The sequence below is a fragment of the Zalophus californianus genome, chromosome 11, assembly GCF_009762305.2.
Source record: "Zalophus californianus isolate mZalCal1 chromosome 11, mZalCal1.pri.v2, whole genome shotgun sequence".
Taxonomy (NCBI): Eukaryota; Metazoa; Chordata; class Mammalia; order Carnivora; family Otariidae; genus Zalophus; species Zalophus californianus.
In genome coordinates this window covers 79,734,231-79,759,217 of record NC_045605.1, presented here as the reverse complement: position 1 = coordinate 79,759,217, position 24,987 = coordinate 79,734,231, and the positions used below count along the sequence as shown (strand labels likewise).

Below are 24,987 nucleotides of genomic sequence, written 5' to 3'. Positions count from 1 at the left end.
ACTTACCCCATATTGCCATAAAAATAGCAAAGAAGACCGTCCCTCCATTATCAAACAAGTATGTCACCTTAATGGAAAATGAAGCAAAAATATTAGTCACAAACTGATTATAATAATCTAGTGATTACAGTGTACATTTAGGTTCTATGGTTTTTTTCCCAAATGGAATCCCATTACTTTATGGTTTATAAATATAAGATATGAGATCCTTTCATGCGTCCTGCAACTGTTTCATATGATGTTTTCATGGGGAGAGGTGAGGAATCAACATTTTCCCCTTTCTCTTCTTTCTTCCCTCATATTCCCTGTGGACTTCACCTTCATTTCTGCTAAAAAGGGGTTCTAGCACCCTGAGGAAGTATTGTGGGCCACCGATTGTCAGGCTAAGGTTAGCTTTTCAGTTGAGGCATACCTAGTTGCACTTCCTGTCAGCAAAACTTCTAGGACTGGGAAGTTACAGAATGCGGGATTCCAGCAGTGAGGCAGCACCTTCAATGGAAAGGCATCACAGTGCTCGCCCTACTTTCTGACATCTTTCAGAGTGTGCCATGGGTCCGATAGTGGCTACAATTTTTTTAAGAAGTTTCATATATCATGAAACATTTAGGATAAGTCCAAGTGTTTTTTTGAATCAGACATTACCTGAATTTTTATAAAGAACAGTGTACAGTGGTATGATGTTACTGAATACAATATTCAGGCTTGCAAGGATTGTTTGATTTCAATAAATTATAAATTCAGCTTACCTTTTGCTTCTTTTCATTTGCATAATGCCCTCCCTATAGTTATATTTTGTATTTATAGTGACGGCCACTATTGTTAAACCAATACAGCTGAAGTAATACACGTTTCATTGTCATATACATAGGTACCATAAAAACTACAGGGAAACAGGGACGCTTATCCTCACAGGAGAGAAAGGCCAATTAGGGGCTCAAGAACATTATTTTAAGGGAAGTGGGAATACACTGGTGTCCTCTTTGCGCAGTCTACAGTCCAGAGGCTGGTCAATGAGTGCATTAATACCAATGTGTATTTTAATTGCAACATCTGGGATACACTGCAAAACAATAGGTAAAACAGATAAAGATAGGGTGCGTTTTCCTGTCAAATAAAACACTACTGAAAATATCATTATACAAAACGTGCTCCTTTCAAAGGTTTGTGAGTAGGTGCAAAATGTCCTAGCTGGCTCTAAGCTTCTATGGTTGTTAAGGCTTGGGATTTCTAAAAATGTTCTAAGAATTGGTTTTCACCACAATCATCACTATATATTACGTACAGGCAGGAAAATGGCCATAAAGAAATTCTCTACAGATCTCATAAAATTACACCCAGTGGGGGAATCCAGCGTTTTTGTTTCCGACGGCATCCCACAGAGACACCTGCTATTGCCAAGCGGGTGAATAGCTGTCTGATTTCCTTCAGAACAGACCCAGTGTAGGAAACAGCCTCTTCAAGTGTTAGAACAGAGACTTTACACATGGGGACTTAAAGGTCACCAAGAAAACATGGCTTTTCCCCTGCTCCAGAAACGGCAGTGCTTTTAGAAAAGGGACAAATACAAAGCCATGCTTACCAATAATTGGGTTGCATGGCTATGATTTGTCATAGTGTAAGCCATATTTTCCTTAAAAAATCTTTTCACTTTTTTTCTTCTGAGTTTGTTCACAAATCTTTCAGGCATTTTTTTTTACTCAATAAATAAAACATTCATTTCTTTAGAAACACATCCATGAGACACGGTAAGGTATACATGTAATACTCAAGTAATGTGAGATTACATATATGTAATTCGAGATGAAGCTAAAGTAGGAGTTATGGAAAACGTCAGAACTTGCCCTAAGGATGGGTATAAAAGCATAAAATCGTTGTGTTAGAGCCACTAAGATGTGACAGGTGGGATGGGCTATGATACGTGGGAGGCCACAGACCTAAGAAAAATAATCTGAAGCCTGCAGTTATAGCTGGAGTTGCTAAGAGTGGTATTTAGAGTGCTGATACACGACCTGTTGAATGAAAATGGGGGACAGGGAGAAGGAAGGGTCAAGCAGAGCCTGGACGGCTCAAGCTTAGACTGTGGGGATTTGGCAAGAGAATAAAAGGGGAAGAGGCCTTCTGCCTATTAGGAAAGGGACCCTTGCCCTATAAAAGAAAGCTCCAGGTGAAATCTCAAGAAAATTCCCAAAGCAACAAAACAGGCTTTTCCAAAAGCAAAAAGGAAGTGCATCCTATCTACAAGTATATATTTGCAATGGATTATTTTATTAGAAAAATAGCTTGCCTTTATGCATAGGGAGACCTGTGGACAAGCATTTTATTCAACATTGTTGATGTGAATAATATATAAAATAATATATAAAAATAATATATAATATATAAAGACAAAAGCAAACTAAGCCTCAAACAAAACTATGTTTAAGCACAAATTCTCCATTATGTTTGACATCTGATTTCTCTTGGATAGCTGAGTGGGACTAGAAATCAATAAATGTGGTTATTGTTTAAAGAGGTAAATTACTTATTAAGTTGGAAGCTTAAGTCTTGGTCTCTTCTACTGTAGTTGCTAGGTCTGTCTCTAAAATTGTGTGATGGGTTCAGGGTCGCCTTAGCCTCTGGAAACTGCCACTTAACATTCCATTAAAGCCCCTCTGGGCCAAGGAGAACAAAGCACTTCTTGGGCAGATTTGACCCTGCAGGCCAGGCTACTATGTGGGAAGGAGAGCAAGGAGTTGGAATTTAGGCTGGAGTTCAGGCCTCTCTCACTTCCTCACTCCTTAAGAATTCTAAGCCTTACCCTTGACCAGTCGATTCTGAACTGTAGGACATGGGGCCCAGGAATCTACTTCTTAACAATGTCTTATGTGATTCTTATACTGACTTTTCCATGAAGTTTCTTAAAGAAAAAAATAGCCTCTGTCTTATTTCTGTTGTAGCCTCAATATTGGTATATGTGGTCTGAGGCTCATACTTGGTATTGAGTAAATGCTTACTGAACAAGTTAAAAAAAAAACCCAGAAGCTAATAACTATTATAAATAAGGCTAACCTCAAGGGCAGAGTCAGTTTTAAAATGATATGATAAAACAATGCAGAACCCTTCTCATGATTTCACCTAAAATAAGAAAGCTTAGCATAATGCAAATTGACATTATGGTGTCAGATGCTTTTAAATGAATGTGCAAATATCACTGAATTACTTAGTTGCAAAAAAATTTTTAATCCCCATACTTGTATATGTTAAAAATTATGTTAATGTGCTTAAATGTTAAAATAATGTTAAAAATATGTTAATGTACTTAAATATAACTTTTATCACATGATGGGACCAATTTTGTTCCATGGAACACATCCTTTAAATTACTAAGAAAATAATTATGTGTACACACACATACTTTTCAATAACATGACATTTAATTTTGTTTCTTGTCCAAAGTGGTGATGGATTCCATAAGGAATTAACAAGTTTCTAGATGATGTGGCTAGATGATCCTAGATTGATTGGCCTGTTTCTTTGGTAATAACCTGTCCCTTTATTTCTGACACTGTCCATCAAGTAACTTCTAAATGTTTAAGTATAGAAACTGATATTAAAAAAGAATGTTATTTCTATCAATAAAGGAAGAGTAATTCTGATTTTTAAGGTATGAAACAAGTAGCTACAGTTTTTTTAGCCAGAAAAAAATACAATAGATATTAAATATTTCATCCTGGTGGGATTTATTTCTTGCATTGTTCCAGAAGTTAATAATCTCCTCTGTAAGGTAACTTTCCACCTTTCTTATAGTAGTTATTAAATGAATTCTTTCTTAGTCAGACATGTCTCCATACATACCTTTTGTACTAAGGAAAGGAAGGATGTAGATATTACATAATGACAAAAGCCCCCTATATTTAGTGTTCCCTTGGACAATTGCTTTACTTTATCACTCTGCCATTGTGGATGTTTCTTATTTTTAGTATTCAGATAATGCTAGCATGTTTTATTAAATCTGTCTAAGTAAAAGTAGAAATAACATATATATGGATTTGCTGGTATCTCTAAGGCTGTCATATGTCCTTGAAATGCATGGATTAAGAGAAGGACATGTGTGTGTACACACACACACACACACACACACACACACACACACACATATATACACCCTTAATTACTTTAATACGCTTGGCTTTTGCAAAAAATATTCAGAAAATGCTTCCCAAAATAAGACATATTTATGGAAACACTTAAAAATAATTCAAAACTAAGCATACTATTAGAAATTAAACTGTAAATAAAACAGATTTTCCTCATGGCTTGCATGCAAAATAAATAATTCAGAAGCTAATTTTACTAAGTTTTGGTTTCATAGTAGGATATTGAGTGATTTCTGATTTTATACCCTGCCTTGTCAAAATTAATTGTATGGAGACCTTTACTTCTGAACAATATGGGGTAACAGAGATTGATTTTACCCCATTCTGGAAACAACCAAAGAATGAACAAAATACATAAGCAAAAGATTTCAAGACAGTGGATTTTGGGCAAGAAGGGCAATGATCCCTGAGAGGTGGGAAACGAATGAGGTGAGCATTAAGATTGCCTCAGATTATCATGCTGAAAGAGTTGGCAGGATGCAGATAGTACCCAGTGAGCATGTCTGTGAGGAGACTATCCGAGGAAAGGACCACCCTAAATGAGTACCAGCGTGCCCATTCCCACCAGCCAGACTGGAAATCCTTCATTTGCAGTGCATCGGGTACTGTACACAGACAGATATTACTTTCATCGTGGGGAAAAATTCATGCTGGTTACAGTACTGCTATGAACCCAGCTCACAAGCCTTAAAAGCAAGACCCAAAAGGTCCATATTATTTCCAAGTAACTAAATCACAATAACTCTATACGTCCAGTAGAATAGTTAGAATTAAAAAGACTGGCCATCCTGAGGATTAGCGACTATATGGAAAACTGGAACTCTCATATACTGTGGATGGGAAAGTCGAATGGTATAAATGCTTTGGAAAGCATTTTGGCAACCTCTTAGAAGATTAAACAACCACCTATCATATAATCTAGTCATTTTACTCTTAGGTGTTTACCCAAGAGAAATAATAGTGCCTGTCTATATGCAAGCTTATAGATGAATGTTCAGAGCAGCTTTATATAAAATGGTAACTCAAAACAACCCACGGGTCCATTAATAGAGAAGCGGATAGACAAATTCTGGTATAGCTATGTAATGCAATAGTATTCAGCAATAAAGAGAAATGATCTACTGATAAGTGTTTCAACATGGATGAATCTCAAAATGATTATGCTGAGCGAAAGAAGCCAGGAAAAAAACCCACACCACACACTGTATGATTCCATTTACATAAGAGTCTAGAAAATACAAACTTATCTATAAAGAAAGAAAGTGGTTGATTGCCTCGGCACAGGCTTGGAATTGGGGAGGGGTGGGAGGTTAGGATTACAAGAGGCCATGAGGCTTCCCCATTCATTATCTTGATTGTAGTGATGTTTCAAAGGTGCATATATAATGTCAAAATGTATCAATTAGTACATTTTAAATGTGTGCATTCCAAAGAAGACATCCAAATGGCCAACAGACACATGAAAAAGTGCTCAATATCACTCAGAATCAGGGAAATCCAAATCAAAACCTCAATGAAATACCACCTTACACCAGTCAGAATGGTTAAAATTAACAAGTCAGGAAACGACAGATATTGGTGGGGATGCGGAGAAAGGGGAACCCTCCTACACTGTTGGTGGGAATGCAAGCTGGTGCAGCCACTCTGGAAAACAGTATGGAGGTTCCTCAAAAAGTTGAAAATAGAGCTACCATATGACCCAGCAATTGCACTACTGGGTATTTACCCCAAAGATACAAATGTAGGGACCCGAAGGGGTACGTGTACCCTGATGTCTATAGCAGCAATGTCCACAATAGCCAAACTATGGAAAGAGCCAAGATGTCCATCAACAGATGAATGGATAAAGAAGATGTGGTGTATATATATATATATATATATATATATATATATATATATATATATATAATGGAATATTATGCAGCCATTAAAAGGAATGAAATCTTGCCATTTGCAATGACATGGATGGAACTGGAGGGTATTATGCTGAGTGAAATAAGTCAATCAGAGAAAGACATGTATCATGTGATCTCACTGATATGAGGAATTCTTAATCTCAGGAAACAAACTGAGTGTTGCTGGAGTGGTGGGGGGTGGGAGGGATGGGGTGGCTGGGGGATAGACATTAGGGAGGGTATGTGCTATGGTGAGCACTGTGAATTGTGCAAGACTGTTGAATCACAGACCTGTACCTCTGAAACAAATAATACATTACATGTTAAAAAAAAAAAAGAAGATAGCAGGAGGGGAAGAATGAAGGGGGGCGGAAATCGGAGGGGGAGACAAACCATGAGACACTATGGACTCTGAGAAACAAATTGAGGGTTCTAGAGGGGAGGGGGCTGGGAGGATGGTTTAGCCTGGTGATGGGTATTAAAGAGGGCACGTTCTGCATGGAGCACTGGGTGTTATACACAAACAATGAATCATAGAACACTGCATCAAAAACTAATGATGTAATGTATGGTGATTAACGTAACATAATAAAAAATAATTAAAAAATAAATAAATGTGTGCATATTATGTTAATTATGTTTCAATAAAACTGTTTTAAAGATAAATAGTAATCATAAAATTCAGTTTCTCAAACGTGTACGCACATTGGAGTCACTTGGGAAGTTTTAAAACAGACTGATGTCTAGGTTCCAAACCCAAAGCTACTGATTTAATTAGTTGCTCAAGGGTGTGGCTTGGGCTTCAGAAGTTTTAAAAAACCCTTCAGGTGATTCTAATAGGCAGCAACTTGAGAATTTTAGTATGTTGTTTCCTTTTCTCTGTAAAATTAAAAGTATTGTAATGAGTGTTTGTGGAAAACAGAAACTTAATCATTAGTAATAGAAACCATCATCTTCTCCTTAAAAGAATCTAGGTGTCATTCCACGTGGAAGTTTATGTCTCTTAGGACAGTAATCAGTTATAAAAACAATGGAAGACCAAAATATTCAAATAAAAATGCACTCATTTTGTAATTGCTGCAGAGTGATGGTCTATTCGTTTATCAATGATATTAATTGTTGCAACTCTTGGGAATATTTAACTTTGTTTGGCGGACTTTTTACTATCTGCTTCTGTGAAAAAGTAGAGTTCAAGAAGGAGGGTCCACACGTACCTTGGCGTAGATACAGCTTTCGTTGAGTCTCTGCAGTGAACAGTTCTTGTCACAGAGAGGGCACATGAAGACTTCGGTGGCCTTGCAAATTTCTTGGCTTGAGAAACCAAAGAGGAAAAAGAAAGCATGAACCTCCACCTTTAAGAAGGTGCTTAATCCCTCTGGCTAATCCTGTGGGAAGCGGCAAGGCAGAGAGGAAAAGAAGAAATGCACAGAGTGGGAGTGGTGAACAGCTAAGGAAGAATTTGTGTGGCTCCAACACAAATTTTTAGGATATTTGTGTAATAGAGATTTGTGTTTGCTTCTTTGTTTTTAGAAGTCTCTGCCAGGATACTGGAATGATAATAGGCCACACTCTATACTTATGAGACACTTGTGGGGCTTTGTGGCAAAGACAGTGGCACAGGATTTCATGGCATTCAGGATAATCTTGTGAGGAATACCCGAGAGAGTTTTAACCAAGCTCACAGCTTGGAAGTGGCTGAGCTGAAATCAAGGCTGAATATTCTGATTTCTCAAGTCTATTGATCTTTCTCCTGGATCTCACTGCCTTCGAATCGCCAAAATGAACAGCATCCATAACTCACACAACTTCCTAACTCCCACTACAGTCAATGGGTGCATCATGTTCATTGAAAATTTGAGGGAGTTGATTTTTTTGCGGTGTCTTGACACACAGACATGACAGTTTTTATTTACTGAATATGTATTATATGTATATATGTATTATATTCTCTATTAGAATTAAATTTTCTAATATTTGTCTCTTCAGTTTCATACCAACTACCTTTAAAGGTCTTTAGCACCCATTATAGATGACTTTGTGACACAAGTCAGATACCAATAACAATTTCTCAAAAGCTTCCCAGCCTGAGAGTTCACAGCAATCTATTTTTTAAAATGTCTTGTGCTTTTGTCTGTCATAAGTGTCCCTTTCCCACTTAGTAACCTCTAAATAAATTGCCTTTAATTAAATCTGCTTTGGAAATGTTGAAAGTAGTTTTAAAGGCTTTTGAAAATATATCTGGAAATGCAGCTGTTTAATAAATAATAATACAGGTTTATTGGCAGTGTTTACAGCACGATTTACTGTTTTTAAAAATAGATATACTCAAATGAAGCAAAAAAACAATGTATATGTTTTTCAAATCTCACTCCAAAGTAGGAATACATAGTAAGTAATAACATTATATAGTAATACAGCACTTTAAGGTGGGCAAAGGTGGGTTCATATCCATTAAGTCTGGTCCTCACTGCAATCTCCTGCAATGGTAATTATCTCCACAACTAAGAGGAAACTGATGTTTAATTTTAAGTAATTTGCTCAACGTCATCTTGCTAACAAGAGGGACTTCCGGAAACCAAGTTTAGGTTTTTGTGATTCTAGGTCCAGTTCCCCATTAACTATAACATATCTAAAAGAGAAAGCTTTATTTCATATTAAAAGCAACTTTCCAGGGAAGAGAATTAAGAGTACGCTTATCATGAAAAGCTCTGAATAATGTATAGAACTGGTGAATCATTATATTTTATATTTGACACTAATATTACACTGTATGTTAATTGTACTTGAATAAAAAAAACTCTGGCAAATAAAAAAATAAAAGGAACTTTTCTATAAAACTAGTTTATTAATGGTAATGATAGTCTTAAAGGTCTAATAAATACTATAATTTTCCTACTCTCACATACATCATCTTGCTAGTAATCAGGACATCTATATGAAGTAGAAGAAAAGCAAGTAAAACATTCATATTAAAAGACCAAAAGAAAAAGAAAATTATACCTCCTCTTAGTTATATCATTAATTTTTAGGAATAAGAATTAACACAGACCTTGAAGGAAGTTTTGATTAAAATTTCATAATTCACTCTATTTCAAGAATGACATGATGTGTCCTGAACTGAAATCTCATACTAAAAAGTACTAGAGTCAGTTTATACCACATCATTTTTCCCACCTCCTACATGGTCAAACAAAAGCACAAATCTATCAAAGCACCATGTCTAGAATCCCAATCCATCAGACTGAGTCCTATTTTTTAATTCCAGAATTATTAAATTCATTTTCTATAAGTTGTTCAAAGTTCAACTTGATATGTAACATAAAAAGTAAACAACTTTTGACAACATATTTTTTAGCCTAAATTAAGGAAGTGAATACTATCACAAATTTCTTTGACTTAAGTTAACCACTAGAGGGAGGGAGAGTGTCCAGCATGAATGTTTCTTCATTTTGTTTGCACAGCCTGATAATAGAAACCATCACTTGAATTGTGGCTTTCTTTCATTTTATGTCTATTGTTAGATATACACATCAAGGGCTGAATCGAAGGAAATAATAATTACCACCAACATTAGATAATGGGAGAGGGAGCGATTTGTCCTTTTTGGGGGTGGCTGTCTGGACCTGCTCCCAGGTCTTCATGTTTCCTGTGATCCTGTTAACATGACAAAGCACAGAAGAAGATGCTTGGTGATGTCTATTTTGAGGAAATGTGAAAATGTGAAAGTGGGTTTAAGGGAAGGCAGTATGAAAGCATGAGTAAAACACGATTTTAGAATCAGATATAATCATTGCGGAAAAGTAAATCAAATCACACGATATTACTCTATATCGGTTAGGATCGCTATTATGAAGCAAAACAAAACAAAACAAAACAAACAACATGTATTGGCAAAGATGTAGAGATTTGGGGACATTTGCACACTGTTGGTGTGACTATGAAATGGTGCAGCCACTATGGAAAACAATATGGAGGTCCCTCAAAAAATTAAAAATAGAACTACTATTAAAATCCAGCAATCCCACTTCTGGGTATGTATCTAAAAGGACTGAAACTAGGATCTAGAAGAGATATCTGCACTCCCGTGTTCATTGCAACATTATTCACAATAGCCAAGATATGAAAATAACCCTGGTGTCCACCAAAAAATGAATAAAGAAAATGTCATATAAACATACAATAGAATATTATTCATCCTTAAAAAAGAAGGAAACCCTAACATATGCAACAACATAAATGAACCTGGAGGACACTATGCTAAGTGAAATAAGCCAGGCACAGGACAAATGATGCATGATTTCGCATATATTAAGTATTTAAAACAGTCAAACTCATAGAAACAGAACAGAATCATGGTTGCCAGAGGGTAGGGGAGCAGGAAATCGGGAGTTGCTGTTCAACAGGGATAAAGTTCCAGTTATACAATATGAATAAACTCTAGAGGTCTATTGTGTGACATTGTGCCTAGAGTTAACATTACTGTAGTGTGCACTTAAAAATTTGTGAAGAGGGTAAATCTAATGTCAAGTGTTCTTTCCACAATTTTAAAAAATCCAATAAAGGTTTAAAACTTAGCTGATGACTTACTACATACATTCCTCTGACCAAGTCACTTACCTCTCTGATGGAGATAATAACTAACTGGGATATTACATAAGGGATATTGATACTGTGCCTGGAACATCATAGGCACTAGATAGACTTTATTGCTAAGGATGTTGTCAGGAGAGAGTTAAAGAGGTCCTTTATGACTCAACAGCTTTTGAAAACCTGGTCTGATGCTAAGGATCACTTAAATTTCTCAGTGAGTTCTAATGGCAAAGAGTAAAGGATGGACCAGAAAGTTGGGGCTTCTGCTCTTTGCCCTGGACCTGGAAAACCATTTTATCTGCCTTCTTGTTCATTTTCATATTCCTATGATATGTACTCTGCCAGGCAAACATCTGACCACATTTGGTTAGATAAGACCAATGAACACATGTAAATATACATATGTACATATACATACAGTAATAATCTACAACTTGATTGCTAGATAATTTTACAATTAACTACAGGGCAATTAATAAATATGACCTTAGTTTTCATGAACATAGTTGATAGAAACATAATAAACACAACCTAATCTTCAGATTTTTAACATATTGTTACCTTGTAATAAAAAAGAGCTTAATAAAATAGTACTAAAACAAAGTAACACTAAATAAAAGCCCTGTGTCCTCCCATGACCTGCCATGATAACACCTCCAACTTAACCATGACTTAACTATGTCTGACACCTTGAATAGAAACTTTTTGAAATTTTGAAAGTCAAGATATTCAGTGATGCTTATCTTGGTTTAGAATAGAAAGTCTGACAAGATGTTAATTATAGTGTGACAGAGTAGCAGTAATATAATACCATAAAGCACTGAAGAAAAAGGTTTGCTAATGCCTTTTAAAACACTCCTTGTACTAAAGGTACTTATATGCAAAGAGTCTAATTTACTTTTTCGGTACATAAATCAATAGGGATGGCAAATCTATTCCTTTCATTGCCTTTTGTTCATTTTCAGCTTTGTAGGTGTAGAGGAAGGCGTCTATACCGTATAGTAAAACATTGTGAATATGTTCTCCATAGAACCAACTTCAACAGTAGCTACCCATCTAAAAATCATTTTATGTCTCTATCAATTCATTTTAAAACAGTGGTTTTCCCAGGTTTCTTCCCATTCTGTTTTCCCTCCCTTCCCCTATGGACAAAATCAGAGAGGGAGAGAGAGAGACAAACCATGAGAGACTCTTAACTATGGGAAAGAAACTGAAGGTTGCTGGAGGGGAGGTCTGTGGGGGAATGGGGTAATTGCGTGAGGGGCATTAAGTAGGGCACATGATATGATGAGTGCTGTGATATTTGACTGATGAATTACTGAACTCTACATCTGAAACTGATGTACTATATGTTAGCTAATTGAATTTAAATAAAATAAATAAATAAATAAAAATAAAAAAAATAAAAGAGTGGGTTTCTAAAACCCTGAAGACTATCAAAAACACTGTTAGAACTAATAAATGAATTCAATAAAGCTGCAGAATACAAAATCAATATACAAATATCAGTTACATTTCTATACACTAACAATGAACTACCAAAAAGAGAAAAAGAAAACAGTTCCATTTACAATTGCCCTAAAAATAAAATAATTAGGGCTAAATTCAACTGATGAGGTAAAAGATCTATACATTGAAAATTAAGACATTGATGAAAGAAATTGAAAAAGACACACATAAATGGGAAGATATTTTGTGCTCATGGATTGGAAGAATTAATACCCTTGATATGTCTAGACTACCAAAAGATATCTACAGATTCAATGCAATCTCTATCAAAATTTCAATGGTATTTTCAGAGAAATAGAAAAAGCAATCCTAAAATTTTTATGGAACACAACAAACCCTAAATAGCCAAAGCAATCTTGAGAAAGAAGAAGAAAATGGGAGGCATGACACCTGGTTTCAAATAATATTATAAAGCAAGAGTAATCAAAACAGTATGGTATTGGCATAAAAATAGGCCCATAGATCAATGGAACAGAATACAGAACGTAGAAACAAACCCATGTATATGTGGTCAATTTTTGACAAAGTGGGCAAAATATACCATGGAAAAAGGATAGTCTCTTCAATAAATGGTATTGGGAAAATTGGATATCCACATGCAGAAGAACAAAACTAAACCCCTATCTTATACCATATGTAAAAATTAACTCAGAATGGATTAGACTTAGATTTAAGACCTGAAACCATGAAACTCCTAGAAGAAAACATAGGGGGTAAACTCTTTGAAACTGGCCTTCCCAGTGATTTTTAGTATTTGACACCAAAAGCAAAGGCAACCAAAGCAAAAATTAACAAGTGGGATGGACTCATCAAACTAAAAACTTCTGCATTAGCAAAGAAAACCACCAACAAAACAAAAAGACAACCTACAGAATGGGAGAAAATATTTACAAAACATATATCTGATAAGGGGTTAATATCCAAAATATATAAAGAACACATACAATTCAATAGCAGAAAAACAAGCAATCTGATTTAAAAAATGGGCAGAGAAACTGAATAGACATTTTTTCAAAGAAGATCTACAAGTCAACAGGTACATGAAAAGGTGATCAACATCATTAATCATCAGGGTAATGCAAATCAAAGCCACAGTGAGATATCAGCTCACACCTGTTAGGATGCCTATAATCAAGACACTGCTGATGGGAATCTAAATTGGTGCAGCCACTACGATAAACAATATGGAGATTCCTCAAAATATTAAAAATAGAACTACCATATGATCCTGCAACCCCAGTTCTAAGTGTATATCCAAAGAAAATGAAAACAGGATCTTGAAGAGGCATCTGCATTCCTATGTTCATTGTAGCATTACTTACAATAGCCAAGATATGTAAACAACTTAAGTGCCCATTGATGAATGGATAAAGATGTGGGGTGTGTGTGTGTGTGTGTGTGTGTGTGTGTGTGTGTGTGTGTGTGTTTGTGTGTGTGTATAATATATTCAGCCATGAGAAAGAAGGAAATCCTGCCATTTGTGACTTGGATGGACCTTGAAGGTATTATACTAAGTAAGATAAGCCAGAGGAAGAAAAATTATTTTATGGCATCACCTTAAAGTAAATCTTTAAGAAAGCCAAACTCATAGAAAGAGAGAATAAAAAAGTAGAAAAAAGTGTTTTTCTTTCCAAGATACTATAACTTCAAATCATAACCTATTTTCTTAGCTTCAGAGGTTACTGATTTAACAGCATACAGAGAAATGCCCAAATAGGGACGGATGTTTCCACTGGGCACAAGTCTGTTCAGGAAGATGCTGCCTTCCAGAGTGGTAGTGAGTTTGCAAAATTCTGAAATAAACCTCCGACTAGATGAAATGTGTTTGAACAGTAGGTGTTTCTTTGTTTTCAAACTAATTATCATTTAGCATTCATGGAGAGCAAGGGGACACTAAGATATCAAATCAAGGACGTTGGTTATGGAACTGGATTTAACTCTAGGACAATGGAAATATTTTGTTTTTTGGCAAATCGTTATCCATACACATATGTATAATAAAGATATATATATATATATATGTGTGTGTGTAGAGAGAGAGAGAAAGAGAGAGAGAATTCAAGGAAATTATTTTTATGATACCATTAACTGTCATGATTACTACCCAGTAGTAAGGTCATGGTTAAAAGATGGTGACCAAAGGAGAACAAAGTGCCGAGCTTTAAAGGAGGGAAGTGCTTTTCATATTTTGAATTATATCACACAAGCCTGAACTTGATGATATCTTTGTATATATTAAATAAAACATTCATTGTGAGGATTCTTTAATGTCTGGGTGAGTCTTGTCTCTGCTGAATAATAATGTATTGTTCCTCCACGCAAATCTTGAGTGATTTCAACTTTAACAGTAGAATCTCCATTCTCATAAATGCTTGATTTTTGTCAAACCTTATTTCACTACCGTCTTGATACTTTAAGTTGATACTAAAAAACTTACAAATATTTGTTCTTATAGAGAATAAGAAGAAAATAGAAAGTGATTTTATGTTCTCAGGAGAGAAGATTGCTCAGAGCAGGATTTATGTGCTACAAATATTTTTGTTCAGACATCTCTAAACATGTAAGTTTCCCTCATCTGCAAAAAAGATGGTAGTGAAGTTCCTATCAAATGAAAAAAAAAAGAGAACATTATTGGGAAGCTCTTTGTATATTGTAAGTGTTTAAAGAATTATAGTAATTTAGATTATTTGAACTACCTTAGTGAGAGGGCATTCTGGACTACCAAATACTATGGAAATGTAAATTATATAAAACTACCATTGCCTTGTTGAATTATTAAGTGGGATATACTAGAAAGAGAAATTTTGCATACAGAGAAACAGTCTTAGAACTTATCCAAGAGAATTTGCATATAAAAATATGGAAATGGCCTTTTAAAAAGAGTGCTTTTCTCTTCCCCTCAGAAATCCCAGCAAATAAATTGTAGAACCATGAGCTGTTTTTCACAGTCAGCATTGTCATAAAGCTTCTGCCAATCAGAATAAAGGCCAACACATTTTAATAAGGCTCTTAATAACTCACCTTACTTGACTTCCATTCATTGTAAATATCCCATAGAAAAACACACACAAGCCAACCAGTGCTGCAGGAATCAGCATTCCGGTATACCATCCCAGCCAAGCAAAGTATAGCCCAATCTTCTCACCGAAGTAGAGTCTGCATGAGAAAGCAAACCCTTAGTTTAAAGCAACACAAGCAACATGGCAAATGTTGATGTCACACCTAGTCAAAATTTCAGATGGACATACCAGCTCAGTTCCTCAGTAAGTTACATCTGGGATATCTTAATATTCCCACTTGTTAATGAATCCAATAATGGTGATGCTGTTTATCTTTAAACATTGTCATTACAGGAGTAATTTTATAAAATGTATTCTTTCTGTGTCAAACTTCTTAACAAGGTTCATAAAACTTTTAAAAGCCAATTATTGCCTTTCTCCATCCTCCTAGTAAAATGTCTTTTTGTTTTCCACACACAGAGCTGTGCTAAATCATATTGCTTTTGTGTAAATTAGAAAAAAGTCTTCCCTGTAGGTAGATGTTGAGAGTAGACTTGATTTCAGTCTCCATCTGCACCCTTGGCCAGACTCCCTTATGCTAGACACAATCATGTCACACCTTCCTCAACAAAGTTAACTCTGCAGTTCCTGGAGCACACGATTCTTTCCTTGGTCAATGCTGTTCCCTTACTTTGGAATATTACATTTCATCTTCCTCCCTTGTCTGGCTTGTACACATCCTTCACTTTATATCACTTCTTACAGGAAGCCTTTCCTGACTTCCACCGCAACCCTGGCTTAGACGCTCCTGATCTTGTTCACATATTGCCCTCACCCACATTTCAGTGTCCTAAATTTATAACACTTTATGGCAATTAACCTGTCACTCTTCCATTCCTCTCCCCTCCATAAGACTTCAAGTGCCTCAAAGTGGACCTGTGTCTTCTTTACTAGCACCCACCACAGGGAGTACTGAATGAAACTAAGGAAATGAATATATTTTATTTCCCTTGAGCCGATGAACATAGTTTATATGGAAATGGCAGATGAATAAGACAGTTCTAATGACTATCTTTTGCTCTTTCTTCACCAAATCTACTGACAATATCAACTGCCACACAGTTTATAAAGCTCTGGTAAGAAATAATAATTTCTTGAATTCTCTATGACTGTTTGGTCTCCATCTTCTAAAAATGGTTACTTAACACAGTTTCGTTCCAGGGATAGCTCTAAAAATCGGTGTTGTACAGCTCATTTAGGAATATTGCACTGGGCAGTGATTCTTGCTGGGAAGGAAATTCTCTCGGTATTTTTTCCTTGACAAGACAATTCTCTTGGTATTTTTTTTCTCTCTGAAAATCATTCTTTTTCTACGTCACTCTCTGTATTGTGCAGATTAAAATTTTGCATATTCTACCAGGTATAGAAATGGAGTCATCCTCCATTTATCTAAGTTTTTGGTATTTTTTCATTGATTTCTCTTAGGAGACATAGATCAGTAGATCATTCACTTCTCATACAACGATATTGTTCTAGTTGAGACAAAAGCTTATCATATCAACAGGTATTGCAATAAAGCCATCTGTTCCTTTAAGCAAGTATTCCTCTGTGAAGTAGAATGGGTTTCTGCATATATTACTAACATAATGGAATGTCTTTATAATAATGACTACAGAGGACTGCACAGACAACCCCCCTTAAACAGGCAGCATTATACTGAAATTTTCAATTATATACTGTTGAAGGTTAAGAGGAACACCAATATTATTTGACAGTAGTTTTATCACCTAAGTTACAGCAGATTTGAGATCCGATTCGGGAGAGGGAGAAGCTGGTTCCAGGCCAAGAAGGCTGATGGAAACCCCCTTGACCTAGAGCATCGGTATTCATAATATTCTAGGGTCTCTAGAGGAATCTCAAAAACCATGCCGAGGCAGGGAGGAATTGCTCGGTTGCCATCGGTGTCACTCTTCACTATCCTTCACCCATAGCCATTCTCTTTTTATCTGTTTTATATCTGGGTAACAAGCAGGTTCCTAGAGAGCAGGAAGATGCTGAAGTGCCATCTCTACTCTTTTATGGCCTTCATCTTGGGTAAGCCCTTCATCTCCCCCCTCTCTTCTTAGCCACTTGAACACAAAATATATGACTCTCATAAGCAAAATTTCCCTTCTGTGTCAATAGCCAAATAATTGGTAACAGTAGCCAAATAACCTTAGTTATTAAAAATAAAGGTTACTTGCTGAAATTACCTGAAGCAGCAATAGCAATGTGTCTAATAGATAAGAGAATTATTTGACAGAGAGAGACACAGCGAGAACGGGAACACAAGCAGGGAGAGTGGGAGAGGGAGAAGCAGGCCTCCCACTGAGCACGACTCGATCCCAGGACCCTGGGATCATGACCTGAGCCGAAGGCAGATGCTTAATGACTGAGCCACCCAGGCACCCCGCCTGATATTTTTAAAAGAACAAATTATCCTCCATCAAAATTAAATAAATAATGAATAAAACAGTATCTGGAGACTAACTGAAATTGAGAGCAGTTACTCACTATAAATGTGCTTCCTGGAATGGAATACTTACAAATTCTTGGTTGAAAGACATGCGTAGATGCTATGTTGGTCATTTTTCTCTCTGCTCTCAGATCCATTTTCTGCCTTTCCCCATTTTGGTTTGTTTTCACAGGGAAGTAGATTACACAGGTTCTATTGTAAATTGCTCCTGGAAGACTCAAAGGTATAAGGAGGGGGGGGAAAGCCAAGAGCTTTCCTTCTCTCTTGGGCAAGGTCTCAGGGAGAAGTAGTCATTCCTTCTTCATGGCTCCACTGCCAACACTTTCACTTCTCTGTGGACAGTCCTAGTTGTGGATGGTGTAGCTCCTGCCCAATGGCCCAGGTAGTGGGCTCTGAAATATACTTCATCCCATTTTCCTTGCAACCTCAAGGTTGTTAGCGATCTTCTTCTGTTGTTAATCTCTGGTTACCTCACTATTCCTGTCTGATGTCTCAGCTTTCCCATCCCCTATATAACCAAATCTCTAAATTAAGTTCTTTTTTATTGGAAAGACCTATAGTGGCTTCTTTTTCTCTGACTGCCTCCTGAATGAGATAGATGATTTGGTGGGTGAATAAAATAATTCCAAATCTGGAAAATGACAACAGAACAGCATAATATATCTTCCATTATCAATCCATCCACATTACCTGATTAAATCCAGGGGCTGATGCTTATACCACATTCCCCAGCGTGCCCAGCGCTCATATAATAGATGTCTGTTATTCTGAGGTCCATGCGTTTTGATGGGCTGGCTACTTTTGTAGGCTCCCTGAAACACATAACATAAGATAAATTGATATACATTCCCTTAGTAAATTTGAACTAAATAGGAATTGTTTTTACTATTTTTTCCTTACAGAACAATTTAACAACTTACTGAAAACTTCAGAAATTGTAAACTTAAGCCCATCACTGGAATGATGTAGTAAATCTCTTTATATATCTCTCTTTCATTGAAAATATTCTGATAATTACTTAAAAGTCCTTCCTTAAAGTCATTTTTTAAAACAATGAGGTCCCTTTCACTTCAAGTAAACTAGAATTTGGGTCTCATTGTTTGTAACCTAAGGTTTTTTAATAAATACTACATTCACCATCACTGAGAGAAATAGTTGTAATCTTTACTTCAGAAATTAAGAGTATTATTCTACTTTAAACAGTGACTCAGTCCCAGAAAATATTTATTTTATTTACAGAAGTGAGAGAAGAAAGTAAATGTTCAATCAAAAAGCATAAGAGGCCTAAGTCACAAGAGCTAGTCAAGTTTTTCAGTTCTAGAATCCTCATACCTTACTTTAGATAAGATAATCCAAAAATGGAAACATTGTCAAATTCTTTATATCTCCCCTCAAAAACTGTCATATGGGTTGTAATATTAGACACATAGAGTATATATGCCTGATAGAGGAACTGCTTTGCTTTTACAATCAAAAAGGAGGGCAACAGATATGGTGACTATTTTCTAAGCCAAAACTTAGGACAAGATTTGACAAACTCCATCTCATTCCAATGTGTGATTCTACTTTTACAAACAGCTGAATGAAAATTTAAAACAAGTGGAGTTTCCTCATGTAGATGATGAGAATAAGAATAAATATTAATGATTTCCACCATAGAGGGGTTTTGTGAGGGCTCACTTGCATTGTAAAGTGCTGGGTACGTATAAAGTACAAAATCGGTGTTAGTTAATTTATGGTGTTCGATATATTGTGGCCATTGAAAAGTGGAAACAGGGTGATGGGTATTAAGGAGGGCAAGTGTGGTGGTGATGGGCACTTAGTGTTATACACAACTAATGAACTGTTGAACACTACATCAAAAACTAATGATGTATTATATGTCGGCTAATTGAACATATAATAAAAAAAACCCAAAAACTAATGGTGTAATATATGTTGACTAATTGAACATAATAAAGAAATAAAAATAAAAAAAATTCTCATTCTAAAAAAAGGTGGAAAACTATCATCTGAGTGATCCCAGACAACCAGGGGTGTGAGTTCTTATGAAGAAAGAGGGCAGCTTGAATCACAGTCTGCAGATGCCTCAAGGTTGAAATGAGAGACACAGGTGGATTTCACTCTCTCTCACTTTCCAATGAAATGGATAAATTAATTAGGTAAAGATAGAAGTACAGTTAAAGTGCTGATGGGGTTTAGGGCAAGAATGTGCTACTTTGGTATGTAGATTAGTTCTAAGTTGAAAAAAATTAATGGCCAATAGACTCAAGAAGTTTTTTTACCTACCCCCTTACCTGCTCAAAATAATTTATTTTTTTTAAAGATTTTTTATTTATTTGAGAGACAGAGAGTGAGTGAGAGAGAGAGAGCACAAGCTGGAGAAGGGGCAGGGGGAGAGGGAGAAGCTGGCTTCCCGCTGAGCAGAGAGCCCGACATGAGGCTCGATCCCAGGACCCCAGGATCATGACCCAAGCCGAAGGCAGTCGATTAACTGACTGAGCCACCCAGGCGCCCCTCCTGCTCAAAATAATTTAGATAGGAAGCCTATGAGAGGGAGGAGAGCAATTACCAAGGATAACATTTTTACATAAGAAATACTTAGCTGCAGGATGTGGCAAGCATTGGTTCACCCAACATTTTCTCTTCCATTGTCCTGTGAATTACCTCCCTCCTAGACCACTGCCCTCTTCTTTTTAACTCAGGATAGCATATAAACCTCAATTCCTGACTGCTGGAGAGCCTCTCATGTCTTCGTGGGGATCTGTACATGTATAATTAAATTTGCTTTTCTCCTATTAATAACCTGCTTTATGTCAATTTATTAGGTTAGCCAAAGAACCCTGAAGGGAAGAAGAGAAAAGTTTTCCTCTCCTACAGTGCAGTCCAAGTTTTCTTCCTTAAGAGAGCCCAAGGCTTTTAAAGCCTAAAGATTAGAAGCTAAGGAGATGAAAGTGAAGATCAAGATTTCAAGCATGGGTACCTCCACTTGGAAAATGTTTGTTTGCTTGTGCAATTGGACTGATCTGTTAGGATAGACTGCCCTGAGATTGGACAAGTAAGGGAAGGTGAACCGAAGTCTCAGCTTTCTTTCAGTAGTTAATGATAATCTTTCTAAAACACCTGAGTTTCCTTCCCAGCCTCAGTGGGCAGACATAGGCTCTTCCTGGTAGATCCCTAGTAGATCATCGTTTTAATTCTGCTCAAGAACCTCAACCATACTGTTCTGGTTGACAGTGACACCTGTTGGCTGTAAGAGAAAACTGCAGTGTTGACGCCTGCTCGCCCATGTTTCCATCCCTGTTCGGAGGACCATGTGCACTCAGTGATCACCCCTTTATATCCTCATGATCAGTCCCCTACTCCAACCAACAGAGAAGAATAAACAGGATTATTATTTACAAACTACTCCAAATAGGTTCCAAATTTCACACAAGGAAGTGTCAAATGAACTGCTAGAACACAGACTAGTTATGTAGATGAAATTACTCGCACAAAGAACAAACCAAAACTTCCTTTGCTATAGAAGCTCTCCCAGGGCCTTAGGTTTGCTACTCTGAACACTGTACCACTTACCGACTATGTCAAATCTGACATCATATTTAATTTCTCTGAGCCTTATTTCTGTATCTCTATAATGAGAAAATAATAATATCTACCACTCCAGGATTATTTTCAGATTAATGGGAAAAGGGGGCCTGTCACCTGAAATAACCTAACATATTACCCATTATTATTATTTCTATTCCTACTGTAAGTAAGATATTCATACCATAATGAATAGATGCTTTGGAGTCTGGCTTTGTGGGCTCAAACCTGTGCCTTTGATACTTAATTTTTCTGTGCCTCAATGACCTAGCTATAAAATGGAGCTATTATTATTGTCTATCTCAAAGGGTTGTCCTAAGGATTAAATGAGATAATCCATACAAAACACTTAGCTCAGTGCCAAATAGGAAGTGTTCGATGCATTTTATCCTTTATGATTTCTACTAGACTGTGAAGGGGTTACACCTTGTGAGTCCTCAGCCTTTATAAATAGAAGTGATGGGTTCTGAGGTTGCTGACCTCAAACCTCTAAAGACCCCATACTTATTTTAAAATGCAAAGTGGTCTTAAAAAGAATATAGTGTGTGTGTGTGTGTGTGTGTGTGTGTGTGTGTGTGTGTTGGGAGAGGATGTTCAAAACTGATTCAAATGTTATTCATGACTCAGCAGGCAGAACTCACTATAGGTTGGAGCAGGTGTTTCTAACTTAAAATTGGTAGGTAATAACCTGGCAGAGAATCAAGTAAATAATGGGGTGAAGGTTTGTGTTGTGGGTTTGTCTTAGATTTTCAGGTATCACAAAGTAGTAGGCACAAACCAGAACTTGCCCTGCTTGGGAATGGTGTGGATCCCAAGCTGGGTCAAGCATGCAACTCTGCATTGGAGCAGAGGATGGTGGTCAGAGTGGTTGAACCATGTCCCTAAGTTCCCTCCGGGGCTGGGACTCCTGACAAGGGAAAAATTGCACAAAAGTTCTAGAGCACTGGGGCCAGTATGCAGCCAGAGATCATAATGGGGTCTGAGGAAGGCCCAGGGCCACTCACTGATTGAATCCTCCTAGGAGTGGGTGGCCAGACTTAAAAAAATAAATAAATAAAATGAAAGAAGGATCAGCAATGAGCACGAGAAACTTTTCTCCCCCCCAATGGAAGTTTTATTTCAAAATTACCTCATGAGGGGGAAAAGCTGCTATGTATGAGCCATTGTTTATAAGTTTACAGATACCTGGAAAGAGGGAAAAAAAAGAACAGTTTTTGAGTCCGTTCAAATGAAGACTTCCTTCTGTAGCAAAATATATAAATTTGGGAGAACAAATTAATTAAAAAACTTAAAATAACCCAAAAGACACCCATAGCCACACCTCTGAAGGCAGGGGGCTGTGAAAGACACTGATACTAAAGAGTCTATTTGTGTCCTTACAACATGAAGCAATGGGGATTTGTAAGGTGTCAACACATGGCACTTTGTCATATCATGAAATACGAGGCTTTTAAATACCTATTTATCTGGGATCACATGAACCTGAAGCAAATATTTTTTTCTGCCTCAAAACAACATTTTGTCAAGAAAACAGAGGACTTCTCCACCAACAAAATGTCTCTAAAGGATATTGGTTTTGAGAAGTCTTTAAGTAATACTGAGCCAAGGAGACATAAATAGCAATATGTGACACTTCTTAAAATCTCCTCCATCTCAGCCAGAGCGTAGTGAAATGGACATTCTCATATTGTCCTGGTAAGATTAGATATTGGGAAACTTTTGGAGAATAATTTTTGTTACAGTATTATTTATATTCGTAAAGAAGAAGAAATAATTGTATACCCCAAATCAGGGAATCATTTAATTATTATGGTGCAATTAATTATACTAGGTACTTGGTAAATAACTGCAATTTGATGAATGCCTATAATAGAATTTTGTACAGCTATTTACAATGTTTACAGACATACCAAAGGGCTTGAGAAAATGCTCACAAATACTTTTTAAAAAGGACAAAATTGTAAATACTGCATGATTCTAAAAATCATGTATATATACATCATGTTCAACACATCATTATTAGAATCATACAAATTTACTATATATACATTCAGTATTACTTTGTGAGAGTGACAATTGAGTTTGGGGATTTTTAAATTTTATTTTTATACCTTTTGTGTTTATTGTATATTCTACAAAGGGCATGATATCTTTATAATCATTTGAAATGTCATATTTTTATTTTTAAAGACTATGTAAGCACATAACACTATCACTTAGACACATTAATTTATTTTATATTCTGGACTTCTCTATTTTTATTTCTTATTTAGAAAACTAAGTGTCAAAATTTTTTGTAAGGATTTAGTGTCCAAATTAACTATTTTGACTACTCAGTAACAAATGAATTATTAATCAGAGGAGAACCAAAGTCTGAACTTTCCTCTTTAATAAATGGCTGACTTGAAACATAGTTCATTTTACTTCTATGGCACTGTTTTTTAATACAATTCAGTAGAAATTAGTACAAGTTTCCAATGGCTATCAACTTTATATTTGTAAGGATTTTAGGACATAACTAACATTTGATTTCTTCACTGTCTTGTATTTTTCACCCTAATAATTAAAAGACCAGCTCATTTATTACCTGTTTTCTGCTCTGCACTATGTAAACTTTGCAATTTTATTTAATTTTTCTAGGTGAAATTTTCTCAGTTTTCTTTTGCAATATACATATAGTGGCATACTGCAATACATTTAAACAACACAGAAATCTATAAAGTTAAAATTAGCTGTTATTTCACCTTCTGGAGGTAACTTCTAGAAAGTTTCATATATATTCTTCCAGATTTTTTTCTTTTTACAAATGTGTGTTTAGGAAATGGAATTACATTAGACTTATAGTTTTTAATCTGGTCTTTTTTTTCATTTGATTATGCATTGTGGCTACCTTTCAAAGTCAATAAATGGAGAACTAATCACTAATTTTCCATTTCAACAAGTAAGGGGTCTGCGTCATATACTTTTTTGTGATATATAGCATACAACAGATGTTCAATAAATTTGAGTTAAGAGTGAACAAATAACAAATAATTTTAAATGGATGCATTTATGGAGCATAGCCTAACTTATTGTTAGTTCCTAGAGATGGACGGCTGGCGTATCTCCAGTTTCATTCTATTCTAATCTTTGTTTATAAACAAAGCCACTATGAACAAACTTCTACATATATTGTTATCCAAAATCTGATTATTTCTTTGAGATACATTCCAAGAAATAAAATTTCTATTCCAAAGTGTTCTCATTTTGATACATATGGCTAAATGCCCTTGAAAAAGTTTTTGTTGTTGCTGTTGTTTTATTTAGTTTTTTTTATTGGAAGGCTGAAAAATATGATGCTTAGAATTTGTGTTCAATGCCTTATATCCTCATGTTTAATGCATGAAGGCAAAGCTTCAGATGTGAAAATAAGTATTTCCGGATATAATTAGTAACAGCAAATTCTACCTTCTTTATATTTTTAATTAGTGTTCTTACCCACTTTTGATATTCCATTTTCATATTTCGTGTGCTGTAGCATGTGATAGACTATCCTGCTTCGAGTAGCATTGCTGAAGAATGTGTCCTTGTTGTTTATTATGAAGCTGTAAAAATAAGGGGATTTGTTTTAATATTCAAAGCAGAGCACAGAGTCCAGCAACAGTTACAAGTTTCTAGGTAGTCATCCATCTGTTTTTTCCATTAAAACTAACACATGAGAAGTAGAATAAGTCAAAAGACAAACGATCCTCTTAAAATAAATCAATTGGCAGAGA

General features: G+C 35.9%; 1 protein-coding gene across 1 annotated transcript in view; it reads right to left on the bottom strand.

Annotated features, from left to right (window-relative positions):
- The window catches only part of ANO3 (anoctamin 3), a 437,993-nt gene that overhangs the window by 77,804 nt on the left and 335,202 nt on the right, over positions 1–24,987 (bottom strand). The window contains 6 exon segments of the mRNA XM_035722983.1: positions 7–67; positions 7,246–7,342; positions 15,152–15,286; positions 18,335–18,456; positions 22,362–22,417; positions 24,710–24,816. Of these exon segments, the coding sequence (XP_035578876.1) occupies positions 7–67; positions 7,246–7,342; positions 15,152–15,286; positions 18,335–18,456; positions 22,362–22,417; positions 24,710–24,816 (578 nt within the window).